Raw genomic sequence first — 20,544 nt, 5'->3', positions numbered from 1 at the left:
GGTTGGGATAGAGCACATGCTTCTGTTCAGGATCTTATTTGCTATTTCCCAAAACTGGTGTAAACCAAACTGCTGCTCAGCTACTTTGGACGTAATGGACTGAGCATACAACTCTTTTGTGTTCTTTATTACTCTTTTACAGTGGTTGCTGGCAGTCCTGAAAGCAGCTTTAGTCTCAGTACATCTGTTACATTGGAAGCAATAGAAAAAGTGATTTCTGTGTACAATGGTAGCAGCACATTCTGGAGAGAAAGAACCATGGCTGGCTGTTAGGTTTTTGCTGGGATTTTTTCGAGAGTATGAAATGATCTATACTTACAATTAACCATTCCGTCAGGTCTAATACTATGGAGGGCACATTCTTTTTAAACTTGGAATGCAGAGGTAGATCTGATATACATGTACGAAACTATCCCAGTCAACCATTATTTTTTTAATCAATTTTCTTTTTCTTTTCAGAAATTGATTTTTTTTTAAATTTATTTTTTATTAAATTTATTTTTTATTAAATTTATTTTTTATTAAATTTATTTTTTTTTAAATTTATTTTTTATTAACCCCTTGGATTTAGGATTAATATTCGCGTTCACAAATTTTTTTTAATAAGGAAAAGTTTTTATTGATTATGCAATAATGTTACCGTGCTATTAATAAATAGTAGTTCCAAGTTAAATTCAAGTTTTATGATAATTTTTTTATTAAATTGTTAGGTGAAAGTACAGAATAATTACAAAATACCCCCCCCCATCTTAAGAATAGATTTCTAAATAATAACATTATTTCAGCACGGTAACATAAGTGCCTAAGTACAAAGTTTTTATATATCCTGTTGTATAAAAAAATTGTTATGCTAAGTGATCATAAAATGGGTGACCATTTAAAAAAATTTTTTTTTATTACATTTTCACCCCAAACAAGGCACATTGAAGTAAACACTTCATCAAATCTCCACACTAACGTACTGTACTTGCAATAACCCTTATCCCTGAGTGGCTTCCGGGCCTTGATAAGTGGTGACCACCGTGTAAAAAACAAAAAAAAACATTGCCACTTTGATGTAGGGGGCTACTATCAGGGAGATAAACTACAGGGATACTATGTGGGGAGTTGGGCAGCAAGATGTCGGTTCACGTTACACTTGAACTTCTGCATGTCAGTACAGTTGGGGAAGCAGGGACCCGGAAGGGAATTCCAAAGTCTAGCGGTTCTGGGGAAGAAACTACTGGAGTAGAAGGCTCTTTTACATCTAGGGATCTCTACTGTGAAGAGGTGGGATTTAGCTGCTTTGGTTTGTTGGGGGTATTTACGTCCAAGGGGTACAAGGGCTTGCAGTTCGTCAGAGCATTCACCGTTAAAGTACTTGTAGAACAAACAGAGGGATGCAACTTTTCGTTGATGGGACAGAGGCTGAAGCTTAGATGACAGTTCAGGACCTATCAGGTTGGCGACTCTCTTTTGAACCTTGTCTAGGAGCGAGAGCCTAGTAGCAGATGCACAAGCTTAAATATGGCAACACGTTAAATTCATATAGTAAAGTGAACCCTCTTCTAGAAAATTTTTTCCTTAATTTCCAGATATCTCTAGTGTGTTGATGTACACAAAAAATTGAATTTCACGTTTCTTTTTTTTTTTTTTTGACAGTATGGGGGGTGGGGAAGGTAACATTTGGCTTAATTTTAATTGTATTACCGTTTCTACTTCACTTCCAGTGGTCCTCTCTCTGTTAAGACTGGCTTTTCTACATAATGACGTTAAACGCCCTTCTTAACACGGAGGTGGGAGAGGGGAGTTCTTTAATAATTTTGTACTTTTACCTAACCATTGAATAAACAAAAAATACCGTAAAAAATCAACTGAAAACGAAGAAGCAACCGGAAGTAAAGTGGAAACAATAATCGTAAAGATAAATCAAATTTAACTCAAATTAATTTTTTAAAATGCGGTTACTGTTTATTTATAAGTTATAATTAGCGCTAAACTCACTGGGACCACACATGGCTTGCTTAAAATACTAAAATTGAAGAATTAAGGGGAGATCACTCTTGTTTTTCTCTAAAGACGAAACGAAAATGTAATATTTTCAAAAAAATAAGGGAGCATTGATAATTCGTTTTGAAAATTAAAAACAAGAAATCGAATTTTTGACGTTTTAATCGAAGTTTGGAATATTTGTTTGTTTGTTTTTTTTTTTGGGGGGGGGTCTTTGCGAATAAAGATAAGAAGTGGTTCTTCCGTTGTTTTTTTTTTTTCTCTGATAATTGCTTCCTTCTTCTCGCTTTCATCTTCAAGAGGAAGAGGAAGAAAAGTTCCGTTACAAAACGATGCTTCCTTCTCGCATCTTTTTCATCTGTTACTTCCAGATTCCAACAAGCAAGTAAACGACCCCACCCCCCATAAAAAGACAGCTCTCTCCTATTTTTTTCTTTTGCATAGACGATAAACGTAAAACTGACCCTTCATGGGTTGAAAATCGGGTCGCAGAAAATTTTACCTGAAAATATTTAAAAAAAAGAAAAAAGAAAAAAAAAGAGAACGCGTCGCAGAAATGGCCAACTCTTGTAGAGAAGGAACTTTTAAAAGATAACAAAACCTGGAGGATTAAACAAAAATGGCTACCAGGGCGGCCACTTGTATGTATTATTTATTTATTTGTTTGTTTGTTTAAAACAATATAAATAAAATCTGTTGTTGATTAAATATATTCAGTTTGTGAACGTGTCATGATTCTGATTTTATGTTAAGAGATTTCTTTAAAAATAAAACAAAAACAGTTCTGGGGGTCAGAGAACTTGTTGATAACAAACAACGTCTAATAATTTGCAAAAATATATATATTAAAAAAAAAAAGATACGATATTTAGCAGAGAAGCCAACAAATGAAAACAAAATTACTAAAAAGATTCAAATATTTAAGAGATAAATGGGCGCTTCTACACTATTGGGACAAAATTTTGAAATCGTAATATTGAATTTCACATGAAAATAACGGTATCTACATATTCCTCGTATTTTTAAGATGGGTATATTTAAAAATTACGAAAATCAATAAGGGAGAAAATTATTTATTAAAAAATTAGAAAAAAAATAGAATTTGATGAAAACGATCGTAAGACACGAGAGAGTTCAAAAAGGAGGTAATTTTCCGTTTCGATTTAAACAAGATGGCCGCAATTTTACACCTAACACGATTCGGTCAATTGAAACCATTGTTTTTTAGTATTTTTTTAAGATCAGGTCCACCTTCACAATTTTCTTTTAAATGGTATCTTTGAGAGGTTTTCGACTATGCTGAATACGAAAATCGCATTAAAATTTTGCAAAAATAAGTAGTTATCGAGATATAAACAGTTGTATTATTCATTGTATTCTTTGTTGGCCATCTTTTTTACGCGCGTGCAGTGTCAGTCATAGATGAGTAGATTTGTTTATGGCGCACTCACACGCACGTAAAAGATGGCCGCCAAAGAATATAATGCATAATGCAACTTTTTATATCTCAATAACTACTTATTTTTGCAAAATTACAATGCGATTTTCATATTCAGCATAGTCGAAAACCTTTAAAAGTCGTCATTTAAAAGAAAACTGTTGAGGTGGAGTTGGAGCTAATCTGAAAATTTACCGTTTTTTTGGCCTTCAGGACAAGATCAAAGTGTAGTATCTGTTCTTCAGATGCTGCACTTCAGTTTTTTGTTCTGTCAGTGGAGGAGAAATCCTTCACGACTGAGACAATTTTAATTTTTGTTCCTTTTCTCCACGTTAAAAAAAGACTCTGTCCCGTGGGGAGGCATTGTAAATAGGAACTCCATTTATCGACTACAAAATTTCGTCCTAATAGTGTAGAAGCGCCAATAAATGCTATCAAAGATAAGTCACTCTTCTACTTAGCTGTATAACTTTGAGTACTTGTGCAGTTGCGCATGCGCACTTATTGAACCGCGCTATTTTTGAATAGTATTTTCAAGTTAAATTCAAGTTTTACGTTATCATTTTTTTTTATTATTATTAAATTGTTAGGTGAAAGTACAGAATAGTTACAAAATACCCTCCCCTCCCTCTGGTAAGAATGGCTTTCTAAATAATAACGTAGCCGATGTATACGAGTGGCTACCCCACTAGCGAAATAAATACGCATCGGCTCAGATGTTGAACGTTGTTCGACTGAGGGAGAAGTTATTTTTAAAAGAAAGACTTTTTGCGTGTGTGACCTAGTTTTTTTATTTATTTATTTTGGTTTGAAATTTGCGCATGATTTTTGTTATGATTTTATGTGTTTTTTTTTGTTTGTTTGTTTATTTTTTTTATTTTTTTATTTTGCTTTTTTTTGGGATGGATATATTTCTTTTCCGGAGTTTATGTAATTATTAACAGGAAAATTGGTGAAAGTCAAAATGGAATCCGCGCTATTTTTAAATATTATTTTCAACCTATGTCACGGTAACATACATTGAGCGAGTTTTAACAGTATTTTATCCAATTTTTTATTTATAACACCTTTTCCCAAACTTACCGTGTTAAAGAGAGAGTCAGACGCCATCTTGAATTTTCCAATACATCGGTAAACACTGTATGGTTTTCGAGCTGAATAAAACATGTTACATTGAATAAAAACACGAAAAATATATCCAGTTTGGTAGAAAAGTAACTTTCTTGCCTTTGATAACATTTATTTGTTATATATTTGTTTTTTGACAACTTTTTCGAATCTATGTGTACAGTAATACAAACCCAAAAAAGCAATGGGCTCTTTTTTTTTGTTATTTTTTATTTATTTTTTTTTGTCAATTCTAATAAATTACAATGGTAAATTCCAAATTATGCAGTCGAAATTACCTGAATATTGTGAGATTTTCTCTCACAAGGTTTTTGCCCTCAGCAGAATGGAAGAAGCGAAACAGAAATTACAACAAGCTCACCTTAAGACTTCAACATAAATTTTATTAAAGTAAAAAAAAGTCCATGTTGCAAAAGACGCGTCATTTTCAGCTATCTGCCACTATGGGCAGGTAACGTCCCCAAAGGGATTAATAGTTCGTCTTCGATAAAGGCTGGGTAAGATTCTCGCTGATGAAGAATGCGCAGGTTGGAGTGTTGAGGTGACTTCCAAGATGGATACTGCTGACTGGGCATCCACAAGATGTCCTTCGAGTCAGTCCAATGGCGGACAAGTAGGTCAAACTGTAAACATTAATTTCGTCTTGGCATACATCAAATTGTAGCACAAGCGTGCAAATATAATTTGCCCTATTTAAGGGCATTGGTAATTGCAATGATAATGTTCCGCTCCACGTTTAGGTATTAAAACGTCTCAAAGCAACAAAGTGTTTTTCACTGCCTCGATTCGGGTGAGAAATCCACGTGTGTCCAACTCTGCGTCTTTTTGGATTCTGATCTGAAAAAGGGAATATTGGTGCCAAGAACATTCTCGGCAGTTAGTTATAACATGTAATTTGATTGGTTAAAATAAATCCATGGGCAGAGAAACGGTCCAATAAAAAGCTTGCTTATTTCTGCAGAATTTCTTACAATATTACTAAATTATTTAAACAAAAAAACAACTTCATGTTAACAGGTAAAAAATTGCATCCCTCTTGTTTAAATTGAAACAGAAAATGACCTCCCTTTTGGATTCTCCTTTGTTTTACGATCGTTTTCATCAAATTCTATTTTATATTTTCTTTAATAAATAATTTTTTTCTACCTTACTGATTTTCGTAATTTTTAGATATAATCATCTTAAAAATACGAGGAATACGTAGATACCATTGTTTTCATGTGAAATTCAGTTTTACGATTTCCGAAATTTCATCCCAGTAGTGTAGAAGTGTCATTCAAATATATAACGAATAAATGGGTGCTTGTTAAGATAAAGTCGACAGATCGATTTGTTAAAATTGTTGTTTAAAGCCAAAAATAATATTACATACTTTTTGCTAGGTCAAAAATAGTAATACATTAAAAAATTACGAAAATTCATCGACTAGAACCACTGCTATTGTGTTTTTAGTAAAAAAATAAAAATAAAAAAATAAAATAAGAAGTCTATCGCAACAAGGCTAAACTTTTGGTCGCCATGAACAAGCACTCTAAAATATTCAGAGTTTTTTTCCCCTGTGTATGAATTCTTCACTGTCTACAATTTTACACAATTTTTCGTAAAAATTACTTTTAACTATAAATAACTTTTTACCCAATTAATTTTTGGATATATTACTATTTTTGACATAACAATTTATCTCTTCTCTATATAAATAAAATGAACTCATTTTTTCCCGTCTGAATTTTGACATTAATAGGATTAAAAATCAAGATATTTCATGCAAATATAATATGCACAAACGGCAGAACAATATCTGAGGTGTGTTATAGGCTTATTATTTCTCAAATTCCTCGATAATCTTAGATTTCTATACTTTTTCTGCTGAGAAGTCACGGCCTAAATCGGTTAAGATCAATGGAAGTGGTAAAATATTTTCTCTCTAATAAATTCCTCCTCCCCCTGCCACCACTTAACACCGTTTGGGGATCGTTCACAAGGAACAGTTGAGAAGAGAACACCGGTTTGGCTTCGTAGTTCTTTCATGTGAAGTTATTTAAAATCACTAAACTAAGCTGCAGTGCTCTGTGGCGTAGTGGTTAGCGTGCTGGACAGTTCACATTATATTTTCACATTCGCGCCGACCTACCGTAGTCGTTTTTTTTTCCTAAACAACTGGAATGGACTTTTCTTGGTGGCCGAACTGTTAACGTTGCAGATGTTTTTTTGTTTTTTTTTTTCACACTTTATTTTCCTACTTTTACTCATGACTCCGGGTTTGATCCTTCCTACTTACCTACCATAACATTTTTTAAAACTCCCCCCCCCCGTCCCGGAAACAAACACTTGGGCAACGCCGGGTACCCCCGCTAGTTACGTAATATTGTATTTGTTTAGAACTATATATTTAAAAAGCCCGATCTGTCGACTCTATCTTAACAAGCATCAATAAATGTTACCAAACGTAAGATGAGTTAATCTTCTGGGTATTATTTTTTACTTTACGTTTGGGATTTATTTAATAGATTATTTCTTGATATTTTTAAGGCTGTCAACATACAAAAAAAAATTAGGGTTGACCTATACCATGCCCTCTCCCCTCCATTATTATTTTTATTATTGGCTCACCTGGAGCTTTCACACGAGTCAGCAAACGATCTGATTGGAGATGTGTGGTGTTCTCTGGAAGCTGAGTAACAAGTCTCCCCAGACGTCCAGCTCTCTCCTCCTCCTTTGATAGCATTTGCAAATAAATTTGCATCATTGCAACAGCCTCTTACCATTGATTTCTCGCTGGTAGTGGCCATTGGTTTATACTGGAATTTGAGTGGCACTAAGCCTCCCCAAGATCCCAGTTCTCTTCGCACTTGTCCAGCGGAGGTCTGGCCAGTGCTCCCTCTTCGGTCTTTCCATCCTCTTTGACCCTTCTTGGCTCTTTGTTATCACTTTTTTTTGGGGGGGGGGTTGTCTTTTTTCAACAGATTATCGATTGGACACTAATCTACCGTATTATTAAAAGAAAATTAATGGTTTAGTGTCCTAGAGTGGGAGAAGGAAAGAAACAACTAACAAGTGGACAGGAGTGAAAAACAATACTTCACTTTTGGGGGTGATTGTAATTACCATTTTTGTTGTTATGAATATCATTGTTTACAATGTTCTTTATTTTTTCATTTTCTTTTGATAGTTACGGCCAAGATCCGAACATTGCAGGATTACCACAGCCGGATCAGGAACAATGTTCTCCCTGAACCAAGTGGGATGGATATTGCAAACACCTTGAAGTATTTTTCACAGACTCTACTCAGGTGAGAATTCTTCTTGTTTTAAACAGTAGCTGACCTTACCCAGTGTTACTCAGGAGACAGTTTACTTTATTCAATTAATCTTTTTTTACCAAATTATAAGTCTTTTTATATATATGATTTGGAAAATTTAATTTAATTTTTAGTGGAAAAGGCAGCTATTACACTGTGGGAGATGAATAAAGGTGCCTTGCATTAGCAGTGTCAGAAAACGCCATTAAAAATGCATGATAAAAAATTGAATAATTCGACCTCCTATCTTTCGAAGCTTACAACTACTTGAAAAATGTAATTCAAACCCTAATTTTTTTTTCAATTAAAGGAGCAAAGATCAAATTTTAAAAGAATAACAGGCTTAATAGCAAATTATGCAATATTTGTTTTTTAAATCGGTTTTCTTTAAAAAAGATTTAAAGAAAATCAACAAATTTTAACTTACTTCGATAAAATATATGTATATATAAATTTAAAAAAAATCACTTACCTATAAAAAATACTATTCAATGGGTACTTCCATTCTTCATTGTTAAGAATTTATTCATATTTATATTTTATATTCCATGTCCTTTTTAAATAAAATACTTTTTTAAGCGAGTATTAAAAAATGTTGCAACTTCAGCTCATCACAAATGGAAAAAAGGGAGATAACCGTGTCCCTTTCTTAGAGTTATGAATTATGGTGGCCTGTAAGCGACAGAATTAATGTCTCTTTCTATTGCTGGCTGTAAACAAAAGTTAGTTCATTATGGCCACCGTAGTTGGAAAATGGTCCCATTTCACTTATCAGTTTTTGCCGATAAAAAAAAACAGTCAAGTGATTTTTTTTCTGATTCTCTTAAAGAAATACATGAGTTTTTGATTAAATATATTTTATTTCTTCTTTATGGAATGAATTTTTTTTTTTTAATATCTAAAAAAAAACATTGAATGAAATAGAAATAATTGTCGTAATTAAACGAAACTTTCTGTGCAATATAACAAGTTTATTAGGTTTCACTTAAAAAAAATTCAACATGGTTTTGAAAAAAAAAGGTTTTAAACTTTGGACTTTACAGGTAAATTTGCAAATAACTGTATTTTTTGTTTTAAATTAGCTTATTTTATTTATTGATCTTTTATCTTTAATTTGTGATATAAAATTTGAGGTGAGAAAATGAATTATTTTCATTTTAATAGACATAATATTTTAGACAAGAGTTTTTTTTTAAATTCAACCTCCCATTTTGGGAGGTTGGATTTAAAAAAAAACTCTTGTCTAAAATATTATATTCGGTTTATTGGTAAGAGCATAAAATTTCACATTGAACCTGAAAATATCGTAAAAATTGAACCAATAGAAAAATTTTGATAGATTTTTAAAGTAAAAAAAATGGAAAAAATTTAACTCGTAAAATTCAATTGGTTTCATTACGTAAACAAAATGGCTGCATGAATGCGTGCAGGCACTTTGTAAACACTGTTTTTTTTTAAAATAAATTTTCTATTATTTTTTAAACGACTTTAATAGTTTATTTTGGAAGTATATTCCATAACGAAAATAAACAACCCACTTTAAAAAGAGAAATTACAAGTTTTTTTTATATTTTATTCGCAGTTTTGTGTTAGGGGTGTCAAAAATTCCCCCAAAATTCTGACACAGATTTTAATCCTAATGCATCAAATGACTCCTACATTACTATTTAATCTGTAAGTTGTTAAATAAATCTGTTAAAGGTTATACTTTATCCTTTGATTAATTATTATTAAACCAATAATAATTGTTATCGAAAATTACATAATCCTTATCTCAGAAATGCTGAAAAATATCAAAAAAATTTTTAGTTCTTGTCCAAAATTTCTCCTATATCAAAAATAGAGAAAAATATGTATGACTAGCCTAGTTGGCCAGGTGTGTCGAGGTGTGTGTCAGAGTGTTGGTTGAGTAACCAAAGCCCTGAAAAAAAAGAAAAATGAATTAAAACAACTCAAAATAGCAGTGAGTATCCGTGCAAGCACAAAAAAAAAGGAGTTATAGGCAGGCTCGAACCTATAACACGCAAGATGAAAAGGAGGTGAAAAAAAAAGCAAACGGTTTTATTGATGCGCCCACCATCGTTGTGACATCACACGCATTTGAAATAACCTGTTTTATCCAACGTCGTTTATGTGAGGCTAGAATTTATTTTATGACTTGCTAGAATGTCGACAAAAACCTGACCCCTCCTTGTAAAAAAATAACCCAGTCAAATAATGAATGTTTTTGGTTAATTTTTTAATATTATTCAGCCAAGAGACCGAGTTTTCAAACGATACCAATTTTGTTAGTGTTGGTCGTGTGTGTTGAAAATTTTAGCGAGACATACAAACATATATACATTTTAACAGATGTTTGGGATTTATATAATACACTAGCGGTGGGTACCCAGCATTGCCCGGGTGTTTGTAGGCGTGTGTGTTAAAAAAAACGTTGGACAAGTAAAAAAAAAAGTTTTAGTAGGAAGGTAGAATTGAACCCCGAAGCCTTGACGCGAAGGTAGAAACGAAAGGAAAAAAAAGCCAGATACCTAACCATCTCGGCCTAGAGGGAGAGGAACACATAAGCGCGTTAAGTGAAGGTTTATAAAGCAAAATAAAATGCTGCGAGGAAGTGGCGTGATGTCTGACCTAGTTTTGTACTGCAAGTCAGATCATTCGCTTTTCGAAGACGCTGCGAGCTGGTAAAAGTCGGGGAAATTAAATACACACGCGATCCCTATTGTTAAGTCATAGTTATTATGATTTAGACATGATATAAAAAGTTTTAAGAAGGAGCGAACCGAGCAAGAAGGCCTCAGAAAAAAGCCTTTTCCAGACATACGCAAAAAGTGAACATACATACATACCCATACACATTTTCGCTTTTATATATATAGATGTACATACTGGTGATAAAACGAAAATATCATATTCCAAAAATCACATTAATTGATCAAGTAGTTTTATTTTAATAAAGAAAATAATTTTTAAGCGATTAAGGGCAATTCGTAAAGCATGACATCATAAATCTCGAAAGTTTTTAATTGTTGAGTTATCTCCCTTGTTTTTTAAATCTTTTTTTTAAATGTTGGGCAAGACTCATTTGTCTGATACTCATAAAATTTTATTTTCATATTTACAAATAAAACTACTTGGTGAATTTACATGATTTTTGGAATATGATATTTTCATCGCATAACGAGCATATGCATCATATAAATTTTTCTTTATTTTTGTTTTAATGTAGGATGAATTTTGGACAAGAACCCTATTTTATTTTATTTTTTTTTAAACCATGACGAATGTAATGTCAGCATCTGTCAAATTTTCATCCTTAATCCTTTAGATATTTTTAATCATTTTTTTTTTTTCATCCGCAGTGTTCTCAAGGATGTTCCTGATATTCCATCGGAAAGCTATGGTCCAAGGCAGAGAGACAGTGTACGATTGTCTATCTTTCCCAACCTGAATTATTCCGGTTTATACGATGCTGTTTTGGACATCATTGATATTGTCCCTCAACTTCTAATCAAACAACATGGTGAGATTTTCTGTTATAATTCATGTAAAAACATTATCTAATATATAAAGTAAAGCTAGTCTGTGAATTTGGGGGGAAGGGAGAATGTATTATAGCTTTGTGCACACAGATTCTATTTCGTTCTTTACTTTTAGGGAGCATTGGCTCATGTTCTTAAAAAAAATGTATTCTGAATTGGTTTTAAGAGAATTGCGAGGTCAGTTGACTTTTGTCACAAACAGAACGCCGTATCCTGGAGTTTCATCTTGTCTGTGTACTTCTGGCACTGTAACAAAGTGGTGCATTCTTATTGTAACAGATTGTTGACAAGCAAGAAAATCAGCAGCAGCTGTAGGATAGCTGATTAGTGAAAATAGCAGCAGCAGCCATTCTAGCAATATGTAAATTAGCAAATGTGCGCAAGTTTGCTTGACAAGAAAAGGACAAAACAAATACACCACGTCAAGAAAAAGAAGCAAAGTATGTGCGGGGGGAAGATGGATATATGAAAACAAGGGCGAGAAAGGACTGGCTATGGCCAGCATGAGGTGGCAGGGAAAGAGACTTTAAAAAAGCATATGTTATATGGCAGAGCATTGTTAAACACGTGTGTGCAGAAAAGACTTTTGAAAGATAACAAAATGCATTATTTTGGAAGAATCAAAATCTCAGATGACGTGTGGGTCTGAGGTTTGATATGTTGCGATACGGTTAAAGTGAAACGACCATGTTACAGCACAAGTCAAGAACAAAATAGGGGAGACGGCTTGTCAGCACAAAATCTATTCTGGAACTGATTTGTATCTTCCCATCGACAAGGTGAGCGGAATTCAGTAAGCTTTGTGTGCGCATGTAAGTGTATATTAATACGCTTGCCAAATTGACAACTTGATATAATGCAAAATATTGCACATATATATAAACAAAAAAAATATGTCGTTTATGTAATTACAATAAAGTCGTTTGTGGTAGTAAGTGGAATCAAAACAACAGTAGACAGATGTGTTAAAAAAAAAAATGTGGTAGTAGGCAGGCAGACTTGAACCCGTTACGTGAAAGAGAGAAAAAAAAAGATTAAAAAGACGATGCCCTAGCCGATGTTTCCATCGCCCGACTGGAAGTTCGGAACGTTGAAATTAAGCATAGTCAATCTAACCGATATGATGACTTTGCGAAAATGGTGACGCAAAAACCGACCCCTCCTTGTAGAAAACTGCTCAGTTGAGGGTAAAGCAATTAACGTTTTTGGCCAATTTTTCGATATTTGTCGTCCGAGACATCAAGCTTCAAAACGATACCGATTTTGTCAGGATCCGTCGCGTCTGTCAAAAGTTTTTGGCAGACATAAAAACATACATACATTCACACAAACCGACAATTAAGATTTATATTATAGACTAGTGAGGGGTACCCGGCGTTGCCCGGCTGTTTGGAGGTGTGGGGGAGGAGGGTTAAAAAAAAAAAAGTAAGTATGAGGATCGAACCCAAACCGTTGAGGCAAAGTTGTAAATTAAAGTGTGAAAAAAAAAAACATGCGACGTTAACCATTGCCCCACCGCGAGATGCTAACGAAAACATGTTTGAATTTATTTAATTAGTTGGATTTAGCAGGTGCGCATTTTAATGAGTTAATGAGGTCAAGTTTGACTGCGGGATAGTATTCATTTACTGCTGAACGCTTTTTTTTTCCCCAAAAAAAATGTTATAGGAAAAAGACTAACCCACATGCGGCGAGCGACAAATATTGAATATTTATCTTCCCAAAATCGAGCAAATTAAGTAGATAGGCGAGCTTCGTTGTTAACTGTGAGATATTACAATTCATATGTGATATAAAAAGTTTTAAAAAGTTGTGAAGCAAGCGACCGCTTCTCTGAAAAAAGCCTTTTGTTGACATACAGAAAAAGCGAACACACATACATACATTTTCGCTTTTATATATATAGATGTTTATTTTTTGGAATCTTTTGAGATGAGGCTTCATAATTTTTGTATTCATTTTTTTTGTGGACTGTTATCCTCATCTTCATTGTTGTTGTTTCACCATGTTTCGGCACAACTAATCCTCTGGCCTTCTTCAGGTGCGATGAGATAGGAATGCTGAATCTTGTAACTGTATCCCAGAAAACGTGGTGAGATAACAACAACTATGGAAGGCAGTAATTTCATAGATTGATTAATAAAATAGAATAGAGAAAGAATCAACAGCATCGAAGCTGGATGAGATACAACTCTTTAATTTTTTTTCTTTTACCAGTGATTGTTTTTGTCTTAGTAAGTGCTCTACAAACAAATTTATCTTTAGTTGACCTTTAATAATTAAATATTTTCACTTACTAGCCAAATAGAAAAGCTATGAGCCAAAGCCACATGATTTTTGGAATATGATATTTGTTGTGAGGTACAAATCACCTCTATTTGAGAACTAAGTGGAATCAACCAGTCCTATGAATACCACTGGTTGCAGAGACTAAATAGAGACATTCATACCATGTTTAACTGCATGCTACGTACACGTTCCTCTCATACCACTTTAGTTGGTTGGTTGTTTTTGTTTTATGGCATATCAACCTTTTTCAGGTTATTTAATGCCAAATCTAGTTATTTTGAGGAACGATTTTTAATGGAGTATATTTGTTTTTTAAGTCGGATTCTATTTAACCCATAGTTGGGACCCTTACAGGTACTACCACTCCAGGTCAGAGTGGACTTGGGAGCAATGGCAATTAAAGGGTGGCTCCACACTCCCCAAGGCCCGCAAGGTGGGGCCTCACCATCGGATATATTTTAGGTTATATCCAGGACCATACCACTTTAGTGGCTCCTTTATGATAAATACATATTATATTTTATACACTTGTGGTTTCTTTGATTGTGACCCCTTACACGGGTCTATAACAATATTTTTGTTTCATGATTAGTACGTACATCATAAAGATTGTTCTGCATTTTTTTTTTATAATAAGTGTAATTCTAAATATACACCCAATTTTATGTTGAGACTTGAAAATATAAACGTTCAAATTTCTTCAGATGTTTTTGTTTTTTTTAAACATCCTTTGTTAAAAAAAAAGAGTATAATTGTTTTGTGTATTTATTTTTTTTCTGTAGACTGCTATCCACATCTTCATAGTTGTTGGTGTTTCACCATGTTTCGGCCAACTCATCCTCTGGCCTTCTTCAGGTGATTAACTGCAACGGTATAGGAATGCTGAGTCTTGTAACTGTACCTCCAGTAATTACTGCCTTCTATAGTTGTTGCCTCACCACGTTTCGGCCAACTAATCCTCTGGCTTACTTCGGTAGGATTGAAACTGTTCTCTTCATCTATGGATCCAGAGTCCAACCCACATATATATGAAGCATAGGAGACTTTGTTTTTCTTGTTTTTTTTTTTTTGTTTTTTTTTTAAATTTTTAATTGTGAACCCGTTCACCATGTGAAAACATGTGAAAAAGATGTCGATAACATGGCCAGACTCGAATGATGAAAGATGAAGAAGAGTGGTGGGGTTTAAAAAAATGCATAACCTCCGCGAATAACGAGGGAATACTGTAACTTTGATTCCAGATTGTATTATCTGGATTATTCTTTGCGTATTCAACCACTATTTATCTGTCTTATATTATTTCCCAGCACTTAGACTTTTTTGCATTGTTACCGCCTTACAAAATGTATTAATATATTTATTTTGTTATTTCCAGATCTTGGAGAAGCCATATCGAACGTTCTTGGCTGTTTAGTACCATTTCTAGAACATGACCTTCTTGATGCTCTTCCGTATACTGTGGCGTCAACATTGGCGATATTTCCACCGTCTTTGCACAAGGACACAATTGACTTACTTTGTAGCAGTCTCCTTCCAATGACATTGGGTAAGTGAAGTCAATACTAACCATTCATCTATCTCTACTATTATATAAAACTAGCCTGGGTGCCTGGCGTTGACCGGGTGTTTGTAGGTGTATGTTGAGCAAAAAAAAAAAAGTGGTAGTAGGCAAGCAGGCTTCATAGTTGTTGTTTTGCCACATTTCGACCAACTCATCCTCTGGCCTTCTTCAGGTGATTAACAGTGACACAACAACTATGGAAGGCAGTAATTACTGAGGATAAGTTATAAAACTCAGCATTCCTATCCCATCACAGTTAATCATCTGAAGAAGGCCAGATAATGTGTTGGCCGAAACGTGGTGAAACAATAACAACTATGAAGATGAGGGTTACAGTCTGCAAATAAATAAATAAATATAAAAATTCATTTTGTCAGATTTTTAATATTCGGTCTGAATAGCAGTTGAGTTGACAAATCAAAGTTTGATTTTGACTAGCCAATTTTATTTGTAACTCATGTTCATATTAACTCTATATTAATAAAATAGTGATGATTTTCCTCTCCAGAAAAAGACATAATAGGAATACAAACACAGATGCCATATATAAATTTCATATTGTAGACTATCTGCCAATACCTGATGCATGTTTTCCAGTAATTATCATTCGATTTAATTTACGTTCCTTATCTCCTAAATTATGTTTGGTCGAAATAACTCTCCCAAGATAGTTATACTTTGAAAAGGTGGGGATGATTTCACCTTGTTTAAAATATTTACTCTTACGCTCACATAGGAGACCGAGAACTTTGCTAAATTAGCTTCATAATATTCATCGGGTCGTCAATATTTATCTTTTCATTTCGTACTTTTAACATTTACCCTTTTCGTCTACCATACGTAAATTCTAACCGCTCATTTATGCTGCAACAACAACTATGAAGATGAGGAAAACAGTCAGCAAAAAAAAAATGAATGCACAAATTATGAAACCTCATCTCAAAAGAATTCCAAAAATAAAAAAATTTTGGTGCTTCTACATTATTGGGATGAGATTTTGTAGTTAATAAATGGAGTTTTCAGATAAAAAACAATGGTTTCAACTGATTTTTGTTGTCAATTCTAATAAATTACAATGGTTGCTTCCAAATTATGCAATCGAAATTACCTGAATATTACTGAATCATTAAAGAAACAACTTTAATCGTGTTAGCAGGTGAAAAATTGCTGCCATCTTTGTTTAAATTGACCGGGAAATTACCTCCCTGTTGAACTCTCCTGTGTTTTACAATCGTTTTCGTCAAATTCTATTTTTATTTTCTTTAATATAAAAATTTCTACTTTATCAATTTTCATAATGGGATATAATCATCATTTCATAATTGGGATATAATCATCTTAAAAATATGAGGAATACGTAGATACCATTGTTTTTAGGTGAAATTCAGTTTTATGATTTCCAAAAATCTCGTCCCAATTCTGTAGAAGCGCCAAAAATTTGTTTAAATTAAAAAAAAAAAAAAAAATTTGCCCTGTATATCAAAAGAAATTTTAGTTTTGGATATCTACTTCTAATGAAATTTTCTGATGTCTCCTAATTCTGTTATGTTGTTCAAAATGTGTTTATCCAGTCCATATAAATGTTAACATCTACTTTTATCGCTGGTACAAATATATACACACACCGATAGCAAAGTAAAAATCACAACACGGTTGATCTACAAAAATTATATTGCTTTTATTTCACACAGACAAATCAGTTTTTGATCATAAATTATTACTCTGTGTTTTAACATTTTTGAAAGGTGCGTGAGGTGGGTTGTGTGGTTGTGTCGGATGTCTGGCGGTGAAGAAATGGTGACGAGCCTCACTCTCTCTGATCGACCGACCAACTGCTTTTTCTCTGTGACGATTTTATTTATAAAAACATTCTTTTCCTATCGGAATGTTTAGTATTTCCTTTGTCTATTATTTCAACTTTTTTACTAATATCCTTTCACATTTTCCTGGGTCAAATTATGCATTCTGTTAGACGATGGTGGAAAGTCCCGCATTCTTCACATTGAATCTATTTGCATGTGTGCAACCTATCAAATAATTTTTCTTCCTGAGGTTGCCTGTAAATATCTAACAATTCTGACCTTATATTATTTTAATTGGAATTCATTATTGAGATCAGTATTATTTATTCATGTTGTCTCTGTATCAATAACAACACGAATGGAGAAAGTAAAGGTAAAACAAATATATTAAGACGAAAAGATAATACATATTTACAAAGGTGCAGTTGTACTGCAGTTGGAAGATTGTCCGGCAGAGGGCGTGTTAAAGTCTTTCATGGAGCAACCGTCATATGCGTCTTGCCTATCTGGCGTTCGAACACAGCTTCCCGGTCTTGCTGACTTGATACCTTTATCTATATCTTGTTCACCCACGTATGCTAATTAGTGGGCGTTTCCACAAAAATTAATTTATTTCATTGCGGACTATTATTATAATTTTTTTCTTAGTTGTTTCATGATGTTTCGGCCAACTATTTCTCTGGCCTTCGTCAGATGGTAACCGCAACGGGATAGGAATTCTGAATCTCCTGACTGCATCCATTGCAATTACTGCCTTCCGTAGTTGTTACCACCTGACGAAGGCCAGAGGAATAGTTGACCGAAATATTGTGAAACAACTAAGAAAAGATGAGAATAATAGTCCGCACTGAATAGAAATTAAAAAAAAAAAAAAAATTAATTCTAATCTTGTGTAAAAAAAATATTTTGTTTTTTAACATTCAATCTTATCTGTATCATTTCTTTATCATAATTTTTTGTTGTATTTCCTTGTCTCCACAGGAAGTTATGGATGTGGTGAACCAACGTATGCCAGTGAATCAGTAGCTGCTATTATAACTATAGTGTTTCAACACACTGACAATAGCAGTAAGTATCACTATCTATCCTTCACCAGAATACCACATTTACTCCATGAATTACTCTACTTACAATATCTGCAATGGATAGAAATATATTTTTATTACAGAAATCTATATTATATTTTTCTTAGTCTGTCTATCTGTTCCACTTTTTCTTGGAAATAACTGAGCCGATTTGGTTTAAATCTTGTATGGTATTTGTACAGGTACAGATTAATCGAGACATTAAAAAATGAAAATATCGAAAAGGTTATATTGTGCAGATTCGTTTTGGACTGAAGATCTCCGAAAAAGAATTTCACTTAATTTGATCGAGCCGTTTTTTTTTTTTTTTTTTTTTTTTTTTTACAGTGGTAAAACACGTTTTTATGAGAGCGCAATAAAGGTAGCCATCTTTAAAATTTTGAACACACCAAAGGGAGATAACTAAGTGCCGACACTCCCTCGCCATCTTTAATACTAGCTTTTCTTCCTAAAAATCGAAACGTGACTACCTTTTGCTCAGTATCATAACAAATTGTGTTTTGGCTGTAAAAAATAAAAAACTACTTGATGAAATTAAGTGAAATTTTTTTTCGGAGAACTTTGTTCCATAACAGATACATACAATATATAACCTTTTTTTTTTTTTTTTTTTTTTTTTCGATATTTTCATTTTTTAATGTCTTGATTAAACTGTACAAGTGCTGGCCTTTCTTATAAGCTGTAGCAAACTAAGTATTATGGTATCTGTTCAATACACAGTTGAGGATTAATAGGGGTTCATTACCACAATACCACATTTACTTTAAAAGTTTTCTTGGAAACTACCAGGTTGATCTGGCTCACATATGGACCTTTGTTATAATAAGGTGCAGCAAACTAAGTATTATGGTATTCATTCGGTGTTCAGTTTTTTCTTTTTGCCTTAAAGTTCATCTCCAAGCGTATTATTCAATTTGATTATTCTTAAAATAAAGATGATTTCTCCCTCAGATTTTAACGACAGGTGCGCGAAAAAAAAATGGTGTCTCCATTTTCGGTGATAAACTATAGAAGTACCGTCTCGGGGAATTATTCAATAAACAAACAAAAAAAAAAATGACTTTCACAGTGAAATTAATTTTTTCATTTATGCACCACGTGCACATAATTTAATTATATTTTCAGTTATTTTTTAAGTAATGTACGGTGTAATTAAAAAATAATTTAACAAAAACGCCCGATAGAACATAAACAAAAAAAAATGTACATTTTTACGTGAAATTAATTTTTTTATTTACACATGACTTGTTGCATGTAACTTAAAACTTAGCTATATTTTGTTAATTTTTTTTAAAGTGATGTAACTATACAGCTTAATATAAAAAAAATAATTTAAAAAAATGTTGGATATATCAAAAACGCCCGACAGAACATAAGAGAAATAAGTAAACAAAAAAAATGAGGCGTATTTTTTAAAATGAAAAAAAATTTTCCATCAGTCACACGCAATTAAAAATGTTTTTTTGGTTTAAAATGTACCCAGTTTAATTTTTAAAAGATAATTTAACAATGCTGAAGTTTATCCAACCGAAAGAAGATAAAGCAAAGAACATATGAAAGTTTGAAAGAAGATATAGAAAATAAACAACTGACATTATTTTTTAAATTGTGAATTTTCATTTTTTTTATTGACGTGCTTGTCACACTAAAAATATTATTTTAAACAATAACTTTCCATAACTTTTAAATAAACAAAAACAAACTCACTTAAGAACTTTGATATATCTGTGAAACAAGTTGTTTGTTTACGTTTTTGTTGGGTCGTGTGGCTTGTTAGTGCTGATAGTTGATTTTCGTTATGATACTTCAGACTTTGGTCACTTGGGATTAAGTTGTAAATCTCGATGTGTAAGTACAGTCACTTTTATTTGTGGCGCTCCTTAATTTATGAGCGTAGTAATATGACACCAACAGATTATTAAAGAGGAGATATTTCTCTACAAATCGATTTTCGGAATTTTTTCAATTGAATTTCTTTCATATTTCTTTCACTGAAGTTTTCAAGTTGGATTTTTTTTTTTTGTGAAAAACAACTTAAAGCCCTTTTTTAAGCTCACCATATTGATAAGTGACCTTTTTTCTTTAAAATGTTACTATTTTTTTATACGAAGAGACTCACAATATCGCGCGCACCAAATTTGAAAAACACCAACATTTTTTTTTGTGTAAAAAAAAATAAAGCCGCATTCACCAAAATTAGTGACATAACTTGAATTAGCCTGGAAAAAAAAAACTATTAAAGATACAAGAAAAAGAATTATATATCTATTAATCAAAAAGATTAAATTTTATTTAACTCAAAACTTTATCAAAATAACCAAAAAATAAACGAGATATCGCATTTATATTTATTTACTGAGAGTAATGGATGTTTGATATGCCGTATAATAAACTTATGTTTTCTAAAAATA

At 32.8% G+C, this 20,544-nt stretch overlaps 1 protein-coding gene across 1 annotated transcript in view; it reads left to right on the top strand.

The window, feature by feature from the left end:
* Positions 1-2,192: 2,192 nt before the first annotated feature.
* LOC145267065 (protein unc-79 homolog) overlaps positions 2,193-20,544 on the top strand; it is a gene marked incomplete in the record, with an annotated part of 244,654 nt that continues 226,302 nt past the window's right edge. Inside the window, 5 exon segments of the mRNA XM_080123020.1 lie at positions 2,193-2,630; positions 7,725-7,845; positions 11,217-11,377; positions 15,061-15,231; positions 18,030-18,116. Coding sequence (XP_079979146.1) covers positions 2,609-2,630; positions 7,725-7,845; positions 11,217-11,377; positions 15,061-15,231; positions 18,030-18,116 — 562 coding nt within the window.

Source organism: Euprymna scolopes, chromosome 42, assembly GCF_053919585.1.
Source record: "Euprymna scolopes isolate OS-2025 chromosome 42, ASM5391958v1, whole genome shotgun sequence".
Lineage (NCBI taxonomy): Eukaryota > Metazoa > Mollusca > Cephalopoda > Sepiida > Sepiolidae > Euprymna > Euprymna scolopes.
The sequence above is the reverse complement of the archived record's forward strand: the minus strand, read 5'-3'. Positions and strand labels throughout refer to the sequence as shown.